General features: G+C 35.2%; 2 protein-coding genes across 5 annotated transcripts in view; one reads left to right on the top strand and one right to left on the bottom strand.

Moving 5' to 3' along the window:
* LOC123533184 (filamin-C-like) overlaps positions 1-3,951 on the top strand; it is a 32,661-nt gene extending 28,710 nt beyond the window's left edge. The window contains exons 9-11 of one of the 4 annotated variants that reach the window (XM_053519427.1): positions 423-505; positions 1,191-1,248; positions 2,863-3,951. In XM_053519427.1, coding sequence (XP_053375402.1) covers positions 423-505; positions 1,191-1,201 — 94 coding nt within the window. In that variant the 3' untranslated portion in view covers positions 1,202-1,248; positions 2,863-3,951. Of the gene's footprint in view, positions 1-418; positions 506-1,190; positions 1,249-2,862 lie in introns of all 4 variants that reach the window. The other 3 variants (XM_053519425.1, XM_053519428.1, XM_053519426.1) reach the window with 3 other exon arrangements.
* A 3,671-nt stretch (positions 3,952-7,622) lies between these two features.
* LOC123535228 (nucleoporin 88-like) overlaps positions 7,623-21,813 on the bottom strand; it is a 39,704-nt gene continuing 25,513 nt past the window's right edge. Inside the window, exons 8-15 of the mRNA XM_053519422.1 lie at positions 20,328-20,406; positions 17,019-17,123; positions 15,928-16,077; positions 15,000-15,122; positions 13,938-14,084; positions 12,998-13,124; positions 12,142-12,260; positions 7,623-8,583 (exon numbers count right to left, since the gene is read on the bottom strand). Coding sequence (XP_053375397.1) covers positions 8,517-8,583; positions 12,142-12,260; positions 12,998-13,124; positions 13,938-14,084; positions 15,000-15,122; positions 15,928-16,077; positions 17,019-17,123; positions 20,328-20,406 — 917 coding nt within the window. The 3' untranslated portion in view covers positions 7,623-8,516. The remainder of the gene's footprint in view (positions 8,584-12,141; positions 12,261-12,997; positions 13,125-13,937; positions 14,085-14,999; positions 15,123-15,927; positions 16,078-17,018; positions 17,124-20,327; positions 20,407-21,813) is intronic.

Below are 21,813 nucleotides of genomic sequence, written 5' to 3'. Positions count from 1 at the left end.
TTCCTTTTTTTCTGTTTCCAACAGTTTCATCTTCAACTAACCTGATCGAAGGCACACAGTTGAACTTTTGTCATCATTGTGTCCTTTGTCCATTGTTTCTTTTAAAATCTTTATGACTTGGAAATTATTCCAAAGAGGCTCTCTAAAATTATGTCCCATGGATTTCTGTTAGGTCCTGCTCAAGAAGTTTATAAATTCTTGTTTTGAAAATCTTCTCTAAGGCTTAGATGTGAAATATCTTAATATGCAGCATTGGCTAGTGATCCCCATCCAGTTTAGAATTTCTGTTTTCAGCCATCATGAAATACTGAATATTTTCCAAATGTAAATATGCAAGATACTCACATTTTATGATTGTATGAAACTTGCATTCGTCCAAAACTGTAAAGCAGATAAAAGATGTGATTTTTATTGTCAGGAAGTCCGTTTGAGATAGAGGTTGAGGAACCTGCTGAGCCGATGCCAGAAAGATCTTTCAGAAGTGCATCAAAACAGGGCCAAGATTGTATGTACATTTTCCTTTATCCATTCACTGCTTGAACCTGAAAATTATTAAAGTCCCTTCTCCTGCATGTTTCGTAGACATAAAGCTATTATCTAAACCTAATTATAATCTCTACACTCTAATTAGGTTATAATCTCTACACTCTGATTAGGTTATAATCTCTACTCTCTGATTAGGTTATAATCTCTACACTCTGATTAGGTTATAATCTCTACTCTCTGGTTAGGTTATAATCTACTCTCTGATTAGGTTATAATCTCTACACTCTGATTAGGTAATAATTTCTACAATCTGATTAGGTTATAATTTCTACAATCTGATTAGGTTATAATCTCTACACTCTGATTAGGTTATAATCTCTATGTGTAAATCATGAGAAATGCTACCTTATAGAGGGAACCTCTAGACAACTGTTTATATTTCTGTATGGCTTCCTGTGCATAATGTAACACTCCGAAAAGATACATTCTGGTTTCCTCTTGGTAAAAAGCAATTTTTTAAAATGATTGAATGACTTCCGTAACAGCAGACTAAGTAAAGGGAGATAATTTGAAATACTAACGGCACTTATGAAAATACGAATTAGACAGGCATTCTTTTAAAAATATGTTCTGCTACTTTTAAGATAATTAAAACATGGCTAGTTAATACATTTTTGTAACATGTCCAAGTTCTTCTATTTCAGTGTGGGCATAGGAACACTAAATTTTAAGGTTTTAGAGAGCTGAATTCATATTCATCTAGTAAGATGTTTGTCCTGGTTTTAGCTACATTATATACTGCTTTCATAATTCAGCTCAAACTGTGTCTGTTGGATTAACTTTTGTATGTTTGTAGAACTGGATATATCGGAGTAATATTTTATCAAGCTGAAAAATTGGCATTTATATGCAGTCAAACTTTGTTCGCTCGAACTTGACGTGACAGGCAAAATTAGTTGGATGTATCACTAGTTCGAGCATTGGAACAATTTACGTTATATGGGAAATATGCCGGGATCTGATGATGAGTTTTAGCAAAGGGTAGTGTTCGAATTACTGAAGTTCAAGCGAACAAAGTTTGACTGTAACCTTTTTTATTGTATTAAGAGTTTGAATTTCTGACTAAGGACATTTATGGCATGCTGCATTATATATTAAGAACAGTACGAGGGTTGGAGCTAGAAGGTTATAATTAAATAATAAATAAGGCGCTTACTAACTTTTGGAACTAACCCCTTGATTGTTATTAACAACTAACAATCAGTTATAACTGCTGTCAATACATCATATGAGCCGCACCATGAGAAAACCAACTTAGTGCATTGTGACCAGCATGGATCCAGACCTCAGGATCCATGCTGTTCGCTAACGGGTCTCTAATTTAATTGCAATAGGCTTTGTAAGTGAACAGATTGGATCCTGACCAGACTGCATGGATGTGCAGGCTGGTCTGGATCCATGCTGGTCGCAAATGCACTATGTTGGTTTTCTCATGGACATGTGCGGCTCATATGTTGTTTTTTTCTGGAAATTATTCACAGGGATGGTGGGTTGCTTTAGATGTTAATACACAAACTATAACCTGTGCAATTTTAGCTTATATATCAAATTTTAGGCTTACATGTTTATATCAAATAATTGCCTGCAAACTTAATATTTATCACTTTTAAAACAATTTTTTGCATATACAAAAAATCTTCTGTCTGGGCTTTGTTAAAATTTCAAGATGCTTTAAAACATTTATACAGTATTAATTTTGTACATTAATTTGTTGTAACTTAATTGAAAAGTTAATTCTATGTTTTTTTGCAAAAATTAAAGTCACTGTGTATATTTTGTATTTATATTAAAGTATTATTATAACAACTGTCTTACCGACAGCCATTCCTAATTAATCACTTGTTTTTGCTGGGCCGCGTTTGTCTATGCAACAATCGAGCATTTTGTAAATCTTGATACAAGTTGTATTTCTTGTCTCCACCACTCCTAAACCATTTGTATTTCTTAATCAAATGGAAATAACAGAATCATAAATATAAAATGAAATACAAGTACAATGAAATACTGCTCCCTTGTGCATTGAAGGCTCAGTCACAAGGGCTGCCTCAAGCAGTTTGTGTGAACCCTGGCTATTTTCCTCATATTGTCTATGTTTGTACCACTCGGCAGCCAGGATAACTTAAAGCACTTTGCTCTTCTCATTACGACTTCAAGCAATCAAAGAGTTTTACTGTTTCAGCTAAATATCCTTATTTGAACCTAAAAATGATCCAAAAAAGATTTTAAAAAATAGTTATGTAACACAGTGAGCCACATGCCTGATAAGATATATACAAAATGTAATCTTAAGCACTCTCTTGTTCTTCTTTGTTTCAGTGTGGTATTAGGAACTAACAGAAAGTGATGCTATTTGAATCCCAGTGAACTCTTCCCTCATCATATAAAAACAAGCTGAAAATGGACTGTGTGTGCAACACCTCTGTACAGATGTAACTTTTTGAGACATATTATGCACTACTATACTTGACAGACAATGTCGCCAGTATTGCAACAAAAACACTGAGTTCTGTTTCATCATGTAAACCACAACACGTTATCACTTTAAAGTCAGTTTTAATGTTTGAATTTCTGGGCCAGTATTCATCAAAACTTTAAGCCTGAAATAGGACTTGAAAATTTAAAATTAATTTTTGTCAGATATCTGTAACTGTTGTATACAGAGTTTAATGAAAGTTGGTACGAATATGGAAAATATTACATTAAAAAGCTGTGCAAAGTTTTAGCAGTATAAATTTGTTGCAAAGGAAATTATGGAAATGTTAATTTGTAGAGGTTTAAAGCCTGTCTAAATTTCAGATTTGAAACGTTGGTAAATATGAACTGTAAAATTCAGACACTCACTCACTATGAAATTAATTTGCAGCTGATCTTTTTTTCTTCAACTGAGCAGATCATTCATTCATTGCTGAAGCCAGTTGTCTGTCCTTTTATTTTTAGTGAATTTGTTTTGTTGTAAACTAGTCCTGGGTGTTATCATCTTTTGGTAAATTTACTGAATATACCATACATACATAATCATGACTAGCAGTTTCAGATTCAATGCAAATAGAAGTGCCCCAGGAACATGGATCACATTTGCTACCATAGTAATTTGTTTGTTTTTAAAAACCAACAACAAAAAAACATATTTTCTGACAAAATCTTCATAGCTTTTTATTTGGTTTGATTGTAAATAGGTTGTATATATTTCTGATGTACCCAACCCCACCCACATGGATGTCTTTTTCCTGATCGTGCATAATGTCTTTACAGCACGAGTGTCATTGGCTTTATATATATTTGTTAGGAAGATATACATGTATTATTAATAAATCGAGGGTTCAACGCAATAAGGGCGTATCTACATATGATTATTATATGTAGATACGCCCTTATTGCGTTGAACTCTCAAAATGCATTGCTATAGCAGGTCTTACTTTATTATCTATTTCTTTGTTTTGGGTGTAGCATATTTCAGATATATAATGGCAGGCAGTTAACCTAATCAGTGTTCCTGGATTCTGCACAAGTACTAATCTGTTCTCCACAAGTAACTGTCAACTTCTTCACATGAATCATGAGTTGAAGGAGGAATACAATGTACTTTCAAACACAATCTCTTTCATCAAATTGTCACAGAGAACATACGCCTTGTCTTAGGATCAAACTCACAAACTGCATTCTCTCTACTGATCGAGAGAAGCAGATGGGCTTGCTTTATCATCCAATCTTTACTTTTATAGTAAATATATTGTATAGGATAAGATTTTCCTTGTTGGCTAGATGTTCAAGGACTTAAGGATATTTGCTCTTGTCTCCTTGACCTCTGGTAATAACCTTGACCCTACATAGCTGACAGTTGCATTTAGTACATCTCATTAAGGCAGTTATGTGCGTCATATATGAAATTACTGTATTTATTAATTTTATGTCAAGTCATCTAGAGATCTTTCAAGGGAGTACCAAGATATATACCAAATACTTTCTATTTGACATTTCCGGTAACTCTAAACCATTAACCTTGATTTAAAATGGCTCGAAGTTGTTCCACACATTATGTTGAACTTCTGTCAAGTTACTTCAAAATCCTTCGAATTGGTACAGATATGAAACCTTTAAACGCACTGTGTGACCTTGCCATTGAACAAACATGGCTGAAAGTTGTATTCTGCACAATGTGTATGGTACATCATGAAAAAATAAAGCTAAACTTCTAAAATGGACTGGTCCACCAGGGAGACCAAAGGTCAAAAGTCACCATTTCATGTCTGCTTTTGAAGGAAGTAGCTCGGTACATGTTTGCCGTAATGAGACAACCTGCAGAACCCACTTAGCAATTATCAGGCTGGTAACATTGCCCGATCGGGCTTATGACACAAAAAGTAATATTTCTTGACAAATAATGAAGACATTTCTTTCAAACTTGGTCCATTTATTAAGTATTACATATAATGCTTATCAAGATAGAATAACTTTGTTGCCTTCAGTTTAGTTAGAATTACTTCCCTTTTTCAGATTTTTATGATGCATAATTTTTGAAGTCCAAAAATATTATGTTTTAATGCAATGTTTAAAACAGAAAAGGGTTCAATGGCTTTCTAGTGCTCCAAACTTGTGCGCCAATACCTTTTTCTATATATTTAGGGTAAATACTTTGTTTCTAGTGCAGATGTATGAACAATTTTTTTAGGACTAACATTTCTCTATAATGTTGTAAGTGAAAGCAGAGTAAAATGCTTACATTCATGTACTAGCGCAATAATTTAGAGCATTAGAAAGCCATTTAACCCTTTTTTGTTTTAAACTTAGCATTAGAACATTGTTTTTTTGGACTTCAAAGATTATGCGTCATAAAAATCTGAAAAGGGGAAATAATTCTACCAAAACTGAAGGCTACCAAGTTATTTTTATTCTAATTTGTATCATTTGTTATGCTTAACAAATGGACCAAGTTTGAAAGAAATATCTTCATTATTTTTCAAGAAATATTACTTTTTGTGTCATAAGCCCAATCGGGCAATGTTACCAGCCTGATTATGGGTCATTGTTAAGGTGGTATGGTGAGATTAAAGGTCAGATATTGTTTCATATCCACCTCCTGAAGGGAGGCATATTAGTTTTCAACTGTCCATCCGTTCGTCACAACGTTAACTTTTTGCATGAAGGCACTTAACTCGCGAACCACGGCACCCAGGACCTTCAAACTTCACATGCTGATAGTACTTATTGAGTACATGACCCCTACTGACTTTGGGGTCACCAGGTCAAAGGTCAAGGCGCTGCGGGGCATTTGTCACCATTAGTGACAGCTCTTGTTTAACCTTTAGCCTGCTGGCGGCAAGTTATTCTACCTATGCCATCAGTGCAGACCAAGGTCAGTGCATGTTCCCGTTCAGTAGAGTAATGCCCCTCGATTTGTTGTATTTTACCTTGTTCGGGCAACTGCTCTGATAACACCAGGAGGAATTACACCAAACTTCACGAAAGTGATCATTGCCAAGCTTAGTTGTGCATGTTCTGGTTCAGTGTTTTTTAGCAGGGTTATAACCCTTTATTTGTCAAATTTTGTTATTTTACCTACTTTTCTTACACTATTTGGCAGACTTCCACCTTAATCTTACAGGAGTTACTGATACCAAGCCTAGTTATACATACCATCGACATGTTCTGGTCAAGTAATTTTCCACAGAGTTATGGCCCTTGATTTTGTCCTATTTTACAGTATTGACACTACTTGCTGTGTACAAATAGGCTGAATTTCAAGTTTCAACAGTCATGACCCTTGCTTTGTCAGATTCTTTGAACTGTGCTATTTCTCTGATAGAATTCTACCAAACTTCACACAAGTAACTGCCAAGCCTAGTTGTATATACAGTTAAATTGTTATGGTTTAGTGACTTTCCTTGAAGTTATGGTCCTTATTTTGTGTCATTTTACAATTTCTACATGGCAAGTGGTGGGAGACATGTTTTTCATGAAAAACAATTTCTAGTTTACATGTATTTATATGACCTAGTTTTGTAAAACTGTTTACACAGGTCACTTTACCAAATAATTTACTGAACTGTTCTGTTTAAATGCCAGAAGTAAGACTGCAACAAGAATGATGTCAACATTATATGAAACAAGCCCCTTGGAAATGCTTTAAAGAATAATTAACAAAGTCCACAAAAATAATTGGACCAAACTCCAGAAAATATAATCGGACATAAAAGTCTAGAAAATACGAGCATGTCCGCATCATATTGATGTTTACCAAATTTCATTTCAACTTGATGGAAACTATAGGAGTTCAGCACACAATGTTCTGATGAAGCTGTTATATTCCGAAGTCCAAACAAGAGTGCAAGACTTCACAAAATACGCCCGTCATCGAACATGGCCTAATTCAAGGGCCATAATCCAGGAGTGCCTGGGCCGATTTGGGTGTTTATCGAATTTGGCCGAGATATTATGCCCACAAACACTGTCAGCAAGTTTGGTGAAGATCGGATGAAAACTGTTCGACTTAGAGAGCGGACAAGGCTAAATTCGCATTTTTTCGAGTAATTAAAAGGCCATAATCCAAGAGTACCTGGGGGCGATTTGGGTGGTTATCGAACTTGGCCAAGATATTATGCCCACAAACATTGTCAGCAAGTTTTGTGAAGATCGGATGAAAACTGTTCGACTTAAGAGAGCAGATAGGCTTTAGACGCCGACCACCCGCCCACCGTGGGTGTTCACATAATAAACAGAGACGGGCGTATAAAAAGGCTCCAAACTCCAAAAATAATAATCGGACGTTAAAGTTCTGAAAATATGCATATGTCCACTTCATGCTGATAATGTATACCAAGTTTCATTTCAATCGGGTGAAAGTTGTAGGAGAAGTTGAATATACAAGTGATTTGAATACACAAGTGACAGACAAACAGACATTTACAACACTGTACACCTCACAGGTCTTCAACACCGGAGGTATAAAGATATTAACAGACTATTGTTTTATCTTGTGTTTGCAAGCTGTGGACTATTTCATACAGTTAAACCATCCAGTCTGACATGCTGGACTAGTTCCTTACATAAAATTGGGTTGCAAATATCAGAAAGTTAGATATTTTCTGGAAAATTTAATAATTCATATTATTTACATTCGTAGCCCCTTGTGCTCAACATAATTTTTATTGTGTTTACTGGATATTACTGACAGAAGTTACCATGAAATTCTGCTGAAACATTCATCAACACCAAACTGTAACAATGTATTGAAACATTTCAGCATTCAACATTTATTCTACAGAATTACAATTACTTTACCCTGCTGGTGGTTAGTGATTCTGCCTTTGCGACCAGTGCAGATCAAGATCAGCCTGCATGGATGTGCAGGCTGATCATGGTCTGCACTGTTTGCTATTCAGTCAGTAAATTTTAAGTGAACACCCCTTTGAATAATAAATGGTACTGCCCAAACTGAATGATGGACCAGTCCATTTTAGAAATTTAGCACGGTAAAAGTAAAATATACATCACTGGAGATCAAGCATACCAATGCTTAAATTTCACTTCCACAGAGGAATTTAATGGACCAAAAACTTAATTATGGCACAAGGTAAGTTTCCCAATAAAACTAGTTTTACTTTAATGAACTTTAAACAGGCTGTATAAACTGGTGTCTAAGAGAGCACTGAATTACACAATATAACTTGCATATTTATGCGAGATAAAATTGTCTTTCATTAGTGGTGTGTACTGGAGCTTGCACAGAGCATTTATATCAATACCATTTCTTCACAGCCACCTGGTCTGCATGAATATCGGTGTCCCTGAAACATCCTAATTTCACTCTGATATTTATCATGAGCTACAGTTTTAAGGCTTTACACACTGTTTCAAGAACTCCACGAGCAATGACACTGCACAGGGACACTAGGTGTCAAAACATGGAGATCTACTCTTCCGTAGATGGAGTCAGTTTTTTCAACATTTCTGTGCTATTCCACTGTACAACATTATCTAACATTGGCCTCCATCTTTAACTGGTTTAATTTCTTCATAAGTTCTGCCAAATCATCACCCCTGAAAGTACATAAAAGTTCATAATTGTAAAATAACTAGGGATGGCAACGAATTTTCGAATATTCGTTCGTGACACGAATATTCGAATACTGTTTCACTATTCGAATATTCGGAAAAAAATATAAAATCATAAGAAATAAATAAAAACCAAATGCAAGAACCAGTATGTTCGTTTATCTAATTTACCAAAATTTGCTTTCATAGTAAATATGCACGAAAATGGCTTCCGTCGCTGTCAGCCGTGTCACTTTGTATATTAGCGTGCCGATATTGTACATCGCTATGGTGATGACATCGTAACCTGTAGTAAGTACCGCTAATTGCTTACCTTTAGAAATTTTATTAGTCCCCAATTGATGTTAATCCGTTACAAATCGCCTTGTTTTCGGTAGGTGCGAACCACATATAATTAAAAATCATCAGAAAGCACTTGAACTATAATGACTCGGATTTCAATCAAAGTCGATTCAAGATGTATTTCAGTAAAGAAAAATGCCGAAAAGTGTTGTAAACAAGTCAAATGTGATGAATTTTATTTTTATGTAAAACGGATTCCTCTTGATAATAAATGCATTTCGTATAGAAACAAGAGGACCATGATGGTCCTGAATCGCTCACCTATCTCCACATGACCCAGTGTTCAACTGAGTATGACATCGTTATTTCTATTATTTGACATAGTGACCTAGTTTTTGAGCACATGTGACCTAGATATCATCAAGATAAAAAATTCTGACCAATTTTCATGAAGATCCATTGAAAAATATGGCCTCTAGAGAGGTCAAAAGGTTTTTCTATTAATTGACCTAATGACCTAGTTTTTGAAGGCACGTGACCCACTTTTAAACTTGACCTAGATATCATCAAGGTGAACATTCTCAACAATTTTCATGAAGATCTCGTGAAATATATGGCCTCTAGAGAGGTCACAAGGTTTTTCTATTTTTCGACCTACTGACCTAGTTTTTGACCGCACATGACCCAGTTACGAACCTGACCTAGATATCATCAAGCTGAACATTCTCACCAATTTTCATGAAGATCGATTGAGAAATATGGCCTCTAGAGAGGTCACAAGGTTTTTTCTATTTTTAGACCTATTGACCTAGTTTTTGACCCCACGTGACCAAGTTTCCAACCTGACTTAGATATCATCAAGATGAACATTCTGACCAATATTCATGAAGATCTCATGAAAAATATGGCCTCTAGAGAGGTTACAAGGTTTTTCTATTTTTAGATCTACTGACCTAGTTTTTAACCCCACATGACCCAGTTTCGAACTTGACCTAGATATCTTCAAGGTAAACATTCTGACCAATATTCATGAAGATCCATTGAAAAATATCGCCTCCAGAGAGGTCACAAGGTTTTTCTATTTTTAGACCTACTGACCTAGTTTTTGACCGCACATGACCCAGTTTCGAACTTGACCTAGATATCTTCAAGGTAAACATTCTGACCAATTTTCATGAAGATCCATTGAGAAATATGGCACTATGAGAGGTCACAAGGTTTTTCTATTTTTAGATCTACTGACCTAGTTTTTGACCCCACATGACCCAGTTTCGAGCTTGACCTAGATATCATCAAGGTGAACATTCTGACCAATACTCATGAAGATCTCATGAAAAATATGGCCTCTAGAGAGGTCACAAGGTTTTTCTATTTTTAGATCTACTGACCTAGTTTTTAACCCCACGTGACCCAGTTTCGAACCTGACCTAGATATCATCAAGATGAACATTCTGACCAATTTTCATGAAGATGCATTGAGAAATATGGCCTCTAGAGAGGTCACAAGGTTTTTCTATTTTTAGACCTAATGACCTAGTTTTTGACCCTACGTGACCCAGTTTCGAACTTGACCTAGATATCATCAAGATAAACATTCTGACCAATATTCATGAAGATCTCATGAAAAATATGGCCTCTAGAGAGGTCACAAGGTTTTTCTATTTTTAGACCTACTGACCTAGTTTTTGACCCCACGTGACCCAGTTTCGAACTTGACCTAGATATCATCAAGGTGAACATTCTGACCAATTTTCATAAAGATCTTGTGAAATATATGGCCTCTAGAGAGGTCACAAGGTTTTTCTATTTTTAGACCTACTGACCTAGTTTTTGATGGCATGTGACCCAGTTTCGAACTTGACCTAGATATCATCAAGATGAACATTCTGACCAACTTTCATAAAGATCCCATGAAAAATGTGACCTCTAGAGTGGTCACAAGCAAAAGTTTACGGACGCACGGACGCACGGACGCACGGACGGACGACGGACGACGGACACCGCGCGATCACAAAAGCTCACCTTGTCACTTTGTGACAGGTGAGCTAAAAATAGAAGAATCTACTCAATATTCAGACAAAGGGTAATGTTAAGCAAAATATATCTTTTATAAGACTCCCCCACCCCCACAGTCTTAATTTTACACCCCGTTTAATCAAAATATTGTTCATGCTATTACGTGAATCTACTGTCAAAATGCAAGCAATGCCGCCTGTCTTTTTAAAGTATTTCACGCGATCATCCGATAAGAAGTCGGCTACGTGTAATATGTGTGGAGAGAACCTTACTTACGGGAGGGCTACATCCCTCTAAAAACATGTAAAAATAAGTAAAACCTATATAGATTATATGTAAATGGAGGCAAATAACAAATATTTTATATTCAAAAAGATGAACAAGCGATGAGAACGATAAGTCAGTCTTAATTCGTCAATGTGTAAATTACTTCCGGTGTAAACGAAAGTAGAATTAATGCAGATCGCTGCTAAGGGTACGATAAATTCATAAGGTTTTGAGTTGATTTGTTGATCATTTGATGACCGAATATTCGAATATTTGTTCGGAAGGCTGACCGAATATTCGAATACCAAAATTGCTATTCGTTGCCATCCCTAAAAATAACCAAAGCCACTTCTCTGTTTAAAGAATTTCAAGAAGGAAAACTAATTATATTAGTATTGAGTTTCAAAACGTCTTCTTTGTCCACCAATTTCTAACAGGTGCCATGCCTTTTTTTCATTGACAAGGGTAACTTATTCAATAAATACCCTTGTACTTTTCAAGTTGGAAACAATTCAAAAAGTTAAGAGCAGTGAAAAATTATCACACTGAAACTTGGTATAATGATTTCTTAACCTTCTTATTAACCCATTTTTTTCTCAAACTTGATGACTTATCATACAACTGTGATTGATATTTACTAAGAAACAATCATTCTTTTAACCTGATTATAACCTTAACTTCTCAGAGAACTTTAAGTGAAGATGAAATTGACCTACAGTTATCAACACTTAGCAATTTTAAAATCTGACATAACGCTGAAAATACCATACTAAATTTTTTTTAACTTTCTGTAAACCCATTTTTTTCTCTTTTTTTTTTTTTTCTTTTTTGTTAAGCGATTTATTTTTAGATGTTTCATGTAATGAAATATTCTGTTTGTATTGCATTGCATAGCAACATTTATAATACACCTATCAATATTACACTTTGAAGTGCAATCTCCAAATTATGGAAACATTTAGAAGTGTGTTAACTTACTCCTGTTTGAGGACATCTTTCAGTTGTGACATCTGTTTCTCCTTGATCAATGGACTTGGCTGGTTGGACTTCCTGATCTGTTTTATCTGTCTGTCTTGATACTCTCTCTTTACCTCCAACTGCAATGTTATACAACATATCACAACTAGGTGTAAAAATGAAATAACCTTTACATTTTCTTTTAACTGCCGATTATAAGAAAACACAAAATGTAGTTTATAAATGAAATCGCTGGTTTTAAATTTAAACTAAAATATGTAAATGTACAGTATTTATCAACTATATCCTACAAAGTTCATATCAAAGTAGTCTTTACACAGACAAAATAACACATTTCAGTAACAATATAATTCTTCTGAAGTGTGTGCAATACCACACAGCTCGTAAGTAATCTATTTCTTTTATTGTTTAAGACGTATCCACTATTAAGCATTCTGAATGCAATTTAAAATATTAGGACATTATACCATTATGTTTATCCTTAAGCACTATACAATAAATTCTAAAAGCACTATACAATTAATTCTTAAGCACTATACACTAAATTCTATAGAACTTTACACTAAATTCTAAAGCACTATACACTAGCACTATACAATAAATTCTAAAAGCACTATACAATAAATTCTAAAGCACTATACACTTAATCCTAAAGAACTTTACACTAAATTCTAAAGCACTATACACTAGCACTATACAATAAATTCTAAAGCACTATACACTAAATTCTATAGCACTACACACTTAATCCTAAAGCACTATACACTAAATTCTAAACCAATATACACTAAACACTGAAACTGAGGCTAACTGTCAATTTTTAATGGAAAGAAAGTGATAACAGCTGCAGACTTGCCTGTTTTAAACTGTTCTGATAAGTTTCCAGTCTTTCCTCTATGTTTTCTAGTTCTCGTTTCATACCCCTCTCTGCCTCTGATAAAAATGGTATTCTGGCCTGCAGTTTACGCATTACATTCTCTATTCTGGAAGTGCACACAACAGGTTTGATCAAATCGATGTTTACATGAGTGATGCCATATTTAGCTCTCAGACATTACACATATATTGCTATGTGTACTGGTAAAAGCCTAAACTCAAGTCACTATTCACTCAAATATTTGTTGTCATTTGAACAATAAGGTAAACACGTTTTAGCCCTTACCCTGCTAAATTTCTGTAATAAACTTGTTCATTTTTCAATTTGGACAGTGCCATTAAAAGGGGTGCTTATGGCTTACCAAAAAGATACTAATGAATAGCGAGCAGTGCAGATCTTGATCAGACTGCATGAATTTGCAGGGTGATCATGATCTACACTGGTCGCAAAGGCAGAATCGGCCGTGTCCAGCATGATAAGGGTTAGTAAAGTTGCCATTTCAATGAGACAAATCTGCAATAGTAATGTTGCCATTTCACCAATAAGACAAATACGTAATAGTAATGTTGCCATTTCAACAGTAAGTATGGAAAAGAGATGTTGTTCTTTCAACAATAAGACAAATATGTAACAGAGATGTTGCCATTTCATCAAAGAGACAGATATGTAATATTAATATTGTCATTTCAACAATAACACAAAATACATAATAGTATTTTGCCATTTCAACAATAAGACAAATATGTAACAGTAATGATGCCATTTCAACAATAAGACAAATATGTAACAGCAATGTTGCCATTTCAACAGTAAGACAAATTTCTAACAGCAATGTTGCCATTTCAACAGTAAGACAAATATGTAATAGTAATTGTAAGTATTTTCTTGGGAAAAAGAGATCATTATGAAGATGACCTACCTTTTGAGAATTTCCTCCTGTTTCTCCTTGCATTCTTCACAGCTTACAGCAAGTTGTTCGGCATTATTTGACAGTATGTTACGTGATTCTTGTAATGTTTGTATGTCACTCTCCTGTTGCTCTTTTTGATCCTTGTACATTGTCACTCTGTAATTACACCATAAACCCTTTCAATACTTTTCATTTCTTCTTACTTTTTTTCATTTCTATATCGTTGTAGTTTTGAACATACAGTAAAAGTCCATTGCCTACTCAAGTTATTGATCTAAAAGGTCGAAATGCTTAGGTCAGAACGCTGTCGACCACAGGCAGTCATCTTCAAAAGTTCCACATGCAAAGGTCTAAGAATTGTCCTGTTATTGAGCAGAAACAATTTTGAAGCTCAAAGTCATCTTTGAGGAACTGACCATTCTAAGTATAATCGTCACTGTGACCTTAAACCATGACCCAAAAAGCATCTGTGGTCGTCTAAGGACCAACGGGCAAGATGACCAAATGCAATCATCCTACAACAGTCAACAGCTGAAAGCCCTAGAGATCTCCAATGACCTCAAGCAATAGTTCTATGAAGTTAAAACCTATGGAAACCATATGGTGACTTTCATATCTGACCATCGAAACAATCAATTTTTATCTACTGACCACAGCCAATCATCCTTATTAAGACAGCTGTAGGTGCATGGTTCTCCAGTCCAAGAATCTACCAAAAGACACCTGGCTACAGACATTTAATAACAGACACCTGGCAATGGACATGCAGCAACAGACACTTGCAACAGACAATCAACATGAGCAAAGCAATAAAACCAATCTTCAAAAGCAGACATAATAAATTGTTAACATCAGTAACTGCCACACATTTACTCAAATTTCTAATATTTTCCAAATTAAATCACAAGTTCAGGCAGATGTTTATCTATATAAGTAACTATTATTATTCATTTGGTCATTAATCTATGGAAACTACAGTCAGATATTTCTACTCAAGTGAAAAACTCAACTGCTCAATCTAAAAATTCTGTTAACGAAATCATACATCTGAAAAATTTAGGACCTAATTACCTCCTCTCAATTTCTTGTCTGGCTAGATCTTGTTTTTGTATGTATTCCTCCCTGAACACCTGAGTAGCCCTGCTCAGTAGCTGGAAACATTCCTGTTGACTCATCTGTGTGTTAGATCCTGACCTGTTACATATGACAACATTTTATTTGTATATTTGAAGTTTAAACCTAGACTTAAGAACAGCAAATATTCAACTGAGCCATGCCATGAGAAAACCAACATAGTGACTTTGCAACCAGCATGGATCCAGACCAGCCTGTGCATCCGTGCAGTCTGGTCAGGATCCATGCTGTTCACAAATGGTTTCTCTAATTGTAATATGCTTTGAAAGCGAACAGCATGGATCCTGACCAGACTGCGCGGATGTGCAGGCTGGTCTGGATCCATGCTGGTCGCAAAGCCACTATGTTGGTTTTCTCATGGCACTGCTCAAATATTCAATTTGTCATAACTTTGCTTCAAGCAGAAATTTGACTGATCTGTCTGTAGCTATAGAACATATTTTTGAGCTTTCATCACAGACTGTGCTAATGATCTAGAGGTAACGACAGAGCAAAATGAAAATTTATCATTTTAAAGTCAAAGTTTCAGACTTAAAACTTTGCTGAATGTGGGCCCTCACCGCATGTTTAACCAAATATTTTCAATATCAACTGAGTCTGATGATGAAAATTTTCCTGTGGTTTATATCTAAAATGCATGTTTAAAACTGGAGATTAAGTTAATGTTTATTTTCAAGTGACTGTTTGGTATTCATGGGCACTCTCAATCAGAATTTAATCTTCAAGTTCTGGTAAAACTTGCTGGTAAAACCTCAATTTCAAACTCAACTGAGACTGCAAAATGCTTTGTGAACATGGGGCCTGATCTGTTTGAAGGTTCAGCTGTACTTTTACCTCTGTGAGTTTACAAAATGAAAGAACTTACTTTAGCAACGGATTTGATGTTTTCTTCTGGAGAATTTTGCGTATTCTATCATCAAAAGGCTCTCTAGATATTTTTCTGAGTGGTGACGGAATGGTACGTCCCCGTGTAGACGACTGAAGGCTTGTGTCTGTGGTTATGGGTCGCATGTCACTAAAGAAAGAAAATGCCTTTCTCTTGAAAACATCTACTGTTAACATTTTCTCTTAAACAAGAACACAAAGATTTCAACCCTTTTTTTATTTCTGATAAAATGTTGAAACTTCAGTGGAAAAAAACCCACATAATTTGTATTAGTGTAACTGTTCTTTCCGCAAACTGATAAATCCTATAAGAATATACTCTGACCTGTGACTTTTAGAACATCTAAAAACATACTAAACGCTGTATTTGCTTAAAGAATATGACAAAACTAAGGAATAGTTGGTGACTTCATGTAGAATACAGGTATGTTGAAAAAATTATCTGCAGTTAACTACCGTAACCTATTTACAACAAGACGACCATTATGGCCCTTTACTGCTCATCGGAGATTCATACTTAAATCTAGTTTAACAAGACACGTATCTGCCAAATAACTTTGAAAACTTCTGCAGATTCAGACAGGATTTTCAAAGTTTTTCATAGAGCCATACATAGAAAACTAGACCCACTTCTGGCAGTCATGTTTTTTTGGTGTGTTTTTTTTTTGACAAATCAAGATGACTTTTACAATTTTGGTAGGGGATCACCAAAAAAACATTGTTGTATAAGCATTTTACAATCAGACCCGTGGTTTAAATGGTATCTGATTTTTCAGTCTTTCATTTCTGTTGCCATGACAACATGAGATCTGCATGGAATAGATTTCTTTGAACAACTTTGATAGAGGACCACCTAAGAAATCAGCGCGACAAAGTTCATCAACTTCCACCAAGTGATTTCAAGCAGAAGTCACTTACAGATAATGTTGACACATAGACAATGGACAGATAAATGGCGGACGGTGAATGAGCACAACAGCTGACTTTGAGCATGCTGTGCTCTGACGAACTGTAAAAAAAAAGAACAATTTGACACAATTTTCTCTATAATGAACATTGCAGGTGACTTACCTCAATCTAAGGCACTGAAATTCATAGTCACTTGATAGTGCTAACAAATTGGTTCCTATGACAGTGTCCTTGACCTGGGATAGACCTAACACAGGTGATGGCGGACTGAAAATATCAAACACATACAGAATAACTGGAGAGTAAACCTTTAGCCTGTTAAATTTCTAAAATGGACTTGTCCATCATTCAATTTGGGAAATACCATTTATTATTTCGGCAATACCATTTATCATTTGAAGGGGTGTTCACTGAGAATTTACTGACTGAATAGCGAAAAGTGCAAACCCAAGATCAGCCTGTGCAGATGTGCAGGCTGATCTTGGTCTGCACTGGTAGCAAAGGCAGAATCACTTGCCGCCAGCAGGCTAAAGGTTAATATATTAGTGTCAATGACCTGGAACAGACCTAATACAGGTGAATGAGCACTAAAAATATAACATGTACATACACAGTATCCTCCCATCCAAGGATGTACACTTTTTCTGCAATATGTAACAAACTCATTCTATAAAGAACCCAAGTTCTGGATGTGTCAAAATTGAACTTTGTTACAATAAGGTGCTATATAAGATGTGAAATTTCAATTCTAAATACAATAAAATTTAACTGCAAATGAAGCTTCCTGTATTGTTAACATTGTTGTGGAGAGGTTTAGATCCAGACTAGAACCAACATCATGTTTTGTTGTTGTTAATTAATGGGAAAGGCAATGTTGTTCTTATGTTATCACCATCTGACAGGTCTTCTTATTCCATTTAGTGAAGTGAAATAGTTTTCAAAATCTGTTTTTAAAAATGAGGTTGTGTACATTTCAGTTTTGATAAATCTGTTTAGAAGGGCATTTGCTAATCCAGCAGCACTGTATAAATGACATCAATTCATAAACAAACCAAAATTGACTGTCTCCATGATCAGCCATTTACTATAAATATAAAATGCCATATCTATTTCAACAGTGTTCTGATTTTGTAAAATCTTTCAATGATATAAAAGGCTTGATGATGGCTTGAATATAAAATAAGCTTTTCATTAGGCATTCTGTCTGCTTTCAAACAAATGTAATACATGATATATTTTGTAAACCAGGAGACTATATAAAGTAACAACACATGTAAACATGAGGTTATTTTAATATATTGAAATTACTACTATATTGCCTGTGCTTAAAGTGTTCAAGTGCATGTAAGACACTAAACAATCTGCATTTGTTGAGTTTTAGGACCAAGGCAGAAAAAAAAAAAAAGAATTTAGGTAGACGAAATATCATATCACCTGTTTCAGTTTCTTGAAATTTGAAGAATTACCTTTTTACTAGGGATGGCAACGAATAGCAATTTTGGTATTCGAATATTCGGTCAACCTTCCGAACGAATATTTGAATATCAAATGATCAACAAATCAACTCAAAATCTTATGAATTTATCGTACCTTTAGCAGCGATCTGCATTAATTCTACTTTCGTTTACACTAGAAATAATTCAGACATTGACGAATTAAGACTGACTAATCGTTCTCATCGCTTGTTTATCTTTTGAACATAAAATATTTGTTATTTGCCTTCATTTACATATAATTTATATAGGTTTTACTTATTTTTACATGGATGTAGCCCTCCCATAAGTAAGGTTCTCTCCACACATATTACATGTAGTCGACTTCCTATCGGATGATCGCGTGAAATACTTTAAAAAGACAGGCGACATTGCTTGCATTTTGACAGTAGATTAACGTAATAGCATGAACAATATTTTCAATTAAACGAGGTGTAAAATTAAGACTCTTGGGGTGGGGGAGTCTAATAAACGATATATTTGGCTAACTTTACCCTTTGTCTGAATATTGAGTAGATTTTACTCTCTTTTTTTTCCCATACGAAATGCATTTATTATCCAGAGGATGATCCGTTTTACATAAAGATAATATTCATCACATTTGACTTGTTTTCAACAATTTTCGGCAATTTTCTTTACTCAAATACATATTAAATCGACTCTGATTGAAATCCGAGTCATAAGTTCAAGTGCTTTCTGATGATTTTTAATTACATGCGGTTCGCACCTGCCGAAAACAAGGCGATTTGTAACGGATTTAAATCAATTGGTGACCAATAAAATTTCTAAAGGTAAGCAATTAGCGGTACTTACTACAGGGTATGATGTCATCACCATAGCGATGTACAATCTCGGCACGCTAATATACAAAGTGACACGTCTGTCAGCGACAGAAGCCATTTTAGCGCGTATAGGAAAGCGAATTTTGGTAAATTAGATAGACGAACATACTAGTTCTTTCATTTGTTGTTTTATTTATTTCTTATGATCTTTTATTTTTTCCAAATATTTGAATAGTGAAACAGTATTCGAATATTCGTGTCATGAACAAATATTCGTTGCCATCCCTACTTTTTACAGAGGTATTCTGGTTTCTTGAGATTTGCAGAATTATCTTTTTACAGAGGTATTCCGGTTTCTTGGGATTTGCAGAATTACCTTTTTGCACAGGTATTCCGGTTTCTTGAGATTTGCAGAATTACCTTTTTGCACAGGGATTCCGGTTTCTTGAGATTTGCAGAATAACCTTTTTGCAGAGGTATTCCGGTTTCTTGAGATTTGCAGAATTATCTTTTTGCACAGGGATTCCGGTTTCTTGAGATTTGCAGAATTACCTTTTTGTAGAGGTATTCCAGTTTCTTGAGATTTGCAGAATTACCTCTTTGCAGATGTATTCCGGTTTATTGAGATTTGCAGAATTATCTTTATTAACAACAAATGATTACACCGATGCCGTGGTGAGTAGGATAGCTCTACTTATTCTTTGAATAGTCGAGTTAAAAACAAAATGCACCATTACTTATTTGTAGAGATAGTGTTGAGACAAAATGCTCCACTTCCTGTTTGGTAAAGGTTTAGAGCAGAGCAGAGAAGAGGCTACACTACCTGTCTGGTAGAGGTTTAGAGCAGAGCAGAGGCTACACAACAAGTCTGGTAAAGGTTTAGAGCAGAGAAGAGCAGAGGCTACACTACCTGTCTGGTAGAGGTTTAGAGCAAAGGAGAGGTTACGCTACCTCTCTGGTAGAGATTTAGAGCAGAGGAGAGACTACACTACCTGTCCGGTAGAGGTTCAGAGCAGAGGAGAGGCTACACTACTTGTTTGGTAGAGGTTTAAAGCAAACGAGAGGCTACGCTACCTGCCTAGTCGTGGTTTAGAGCAGAGTAGAGGCTACACTACTTGACTGGTAAAGGTTTAGAGCAAAGGAGAGGCTACACTACCTGTTTGGTAAAGGTTTAGAGCAAAGGAGAGACTACACACCTGTTTGGTAGAGGTTTAGTGCAGATGAGATGTTCCACTATAGATTGCTGATGTGACGGTAACATGTCCTCATCTTCCTCTGTAAATACAGATATACATTTACTGTAATGATTTCATTCTTTTTACATGCATACTACAAAATTTACTATGAGAAATCAAGAAATGGGAACAACAGTACTGCTGGCAAAACAGATCAGTAAAGGCACACTTTAGTCAGTTTGGCATGTTCTGATAAGATTTTTTTTACATTTCAAATTTTCACTTTGCCCTGAATTTTTTATACTTAGAAAATTCGACCAATAAACAAAATGCCCAAATGGACGCTCACCTGAGGAGTACCTCGACCTTTTGACCTGGCTTCTGGCCAAGTTCAGAGAACATCCATTAGCAATAGGCTCATGCTGCATAAAATGTTATTAAAATAGTACCATGGTATAGTTCAATCTTTCACCTTCATTTTGATATGCAACAAATCATGTTTATTCTTCAGAAATGTGGAGAACAATCATGTTAAAGCAGGTCACCCCTCGACCCCTTAGATTGTCCTTAAGGCCAAGGCCATGTTTGGTGATAATCTATCAAGCATTTCATAAAGAGAAGTAATTTAGATTAATTTTTTTCCATTTTTAAATCTTGCAGCCCTTGAAAGATGCCAAGCAGAATCATTCTGAAAATTTTGAAAGAGATCCATATGAGGATGCTACAGAACAAGTTTAGTGACAATCTATTCAGTGGTTCAGGAGAAGAAGTCATTCACAGGTTTTTCTATTTTTAGCTTTGGCAACCCTTTTAAGGGGTTAAATGGAAATTATACAAAGATGCTACTGACCATGTTTGGTGAAAATACATCAAGGTATGCATGAGAAATTGTTTAAAGATTTTTTCAATTTTTCGCTTCTGGCTACAGACGGTGCACCAACACAGTATAGGTTATATGGCGCCAAACAGGACTACAAATTTTGGTTCCACATCTCATTTACATCGAAATAAAAACATGAGGTATGGAATCAAAATTTGCATACCTGCTGGAATCACAGAGTTACTGCAAAACCAAGTGTTTAGACCCTATTAGTCGCCTCTTACGATCATGCAAGGGTAAGGCAGTGGTTCCAATTCTGTTCATACAGGTTTGATGTAATTCTGACCGGTAGTTTCAGAGATGTTTAAGTAAAAATGCTGACATAGGTTGATGGAGGTGAGCTTAAAAGAAAGGTTAAGTGCATTATTCTGTTGTTCAACAAATTTGAACAATTTGGATCTCAAGCAAGTTTTTATGAAGGGATTCAATTTGAAAATCAAAATTTTGGTGATACAAATGCAAACAGAAAATTACATTCATTTCACAGTAGTGAATTTTCTTGCATATTTTCTTGTGTATTTCATATATTGTCATCTGAAGAAGCTTATTAAAGCGAAAAAATGCTTTGACAAAACTGTGTAGGTTTATGAATTTACAATATCAATTACATATTTTATATAATACGGT

This window comes from Mercenaria mercenaria, chromosome 12, assembly GCF_021730395.1.
Source record: "Mercenaria mercenaria strain notata chromosome 12, MADL_Memer_1, whole genome shotgun sequence".
In the NCBI taxonomy this organism is placed as follows: Eukaryota; Metazoa; Mollusca; class Bivalvia; order Venerida; family Veneridae; genus Mercenaria; species Mercenaria mercenaria.
Note: the sequence above shows the minus strand (reverse complement) of the source record. Positions and strands in the feature narration are given on the sequence as shown.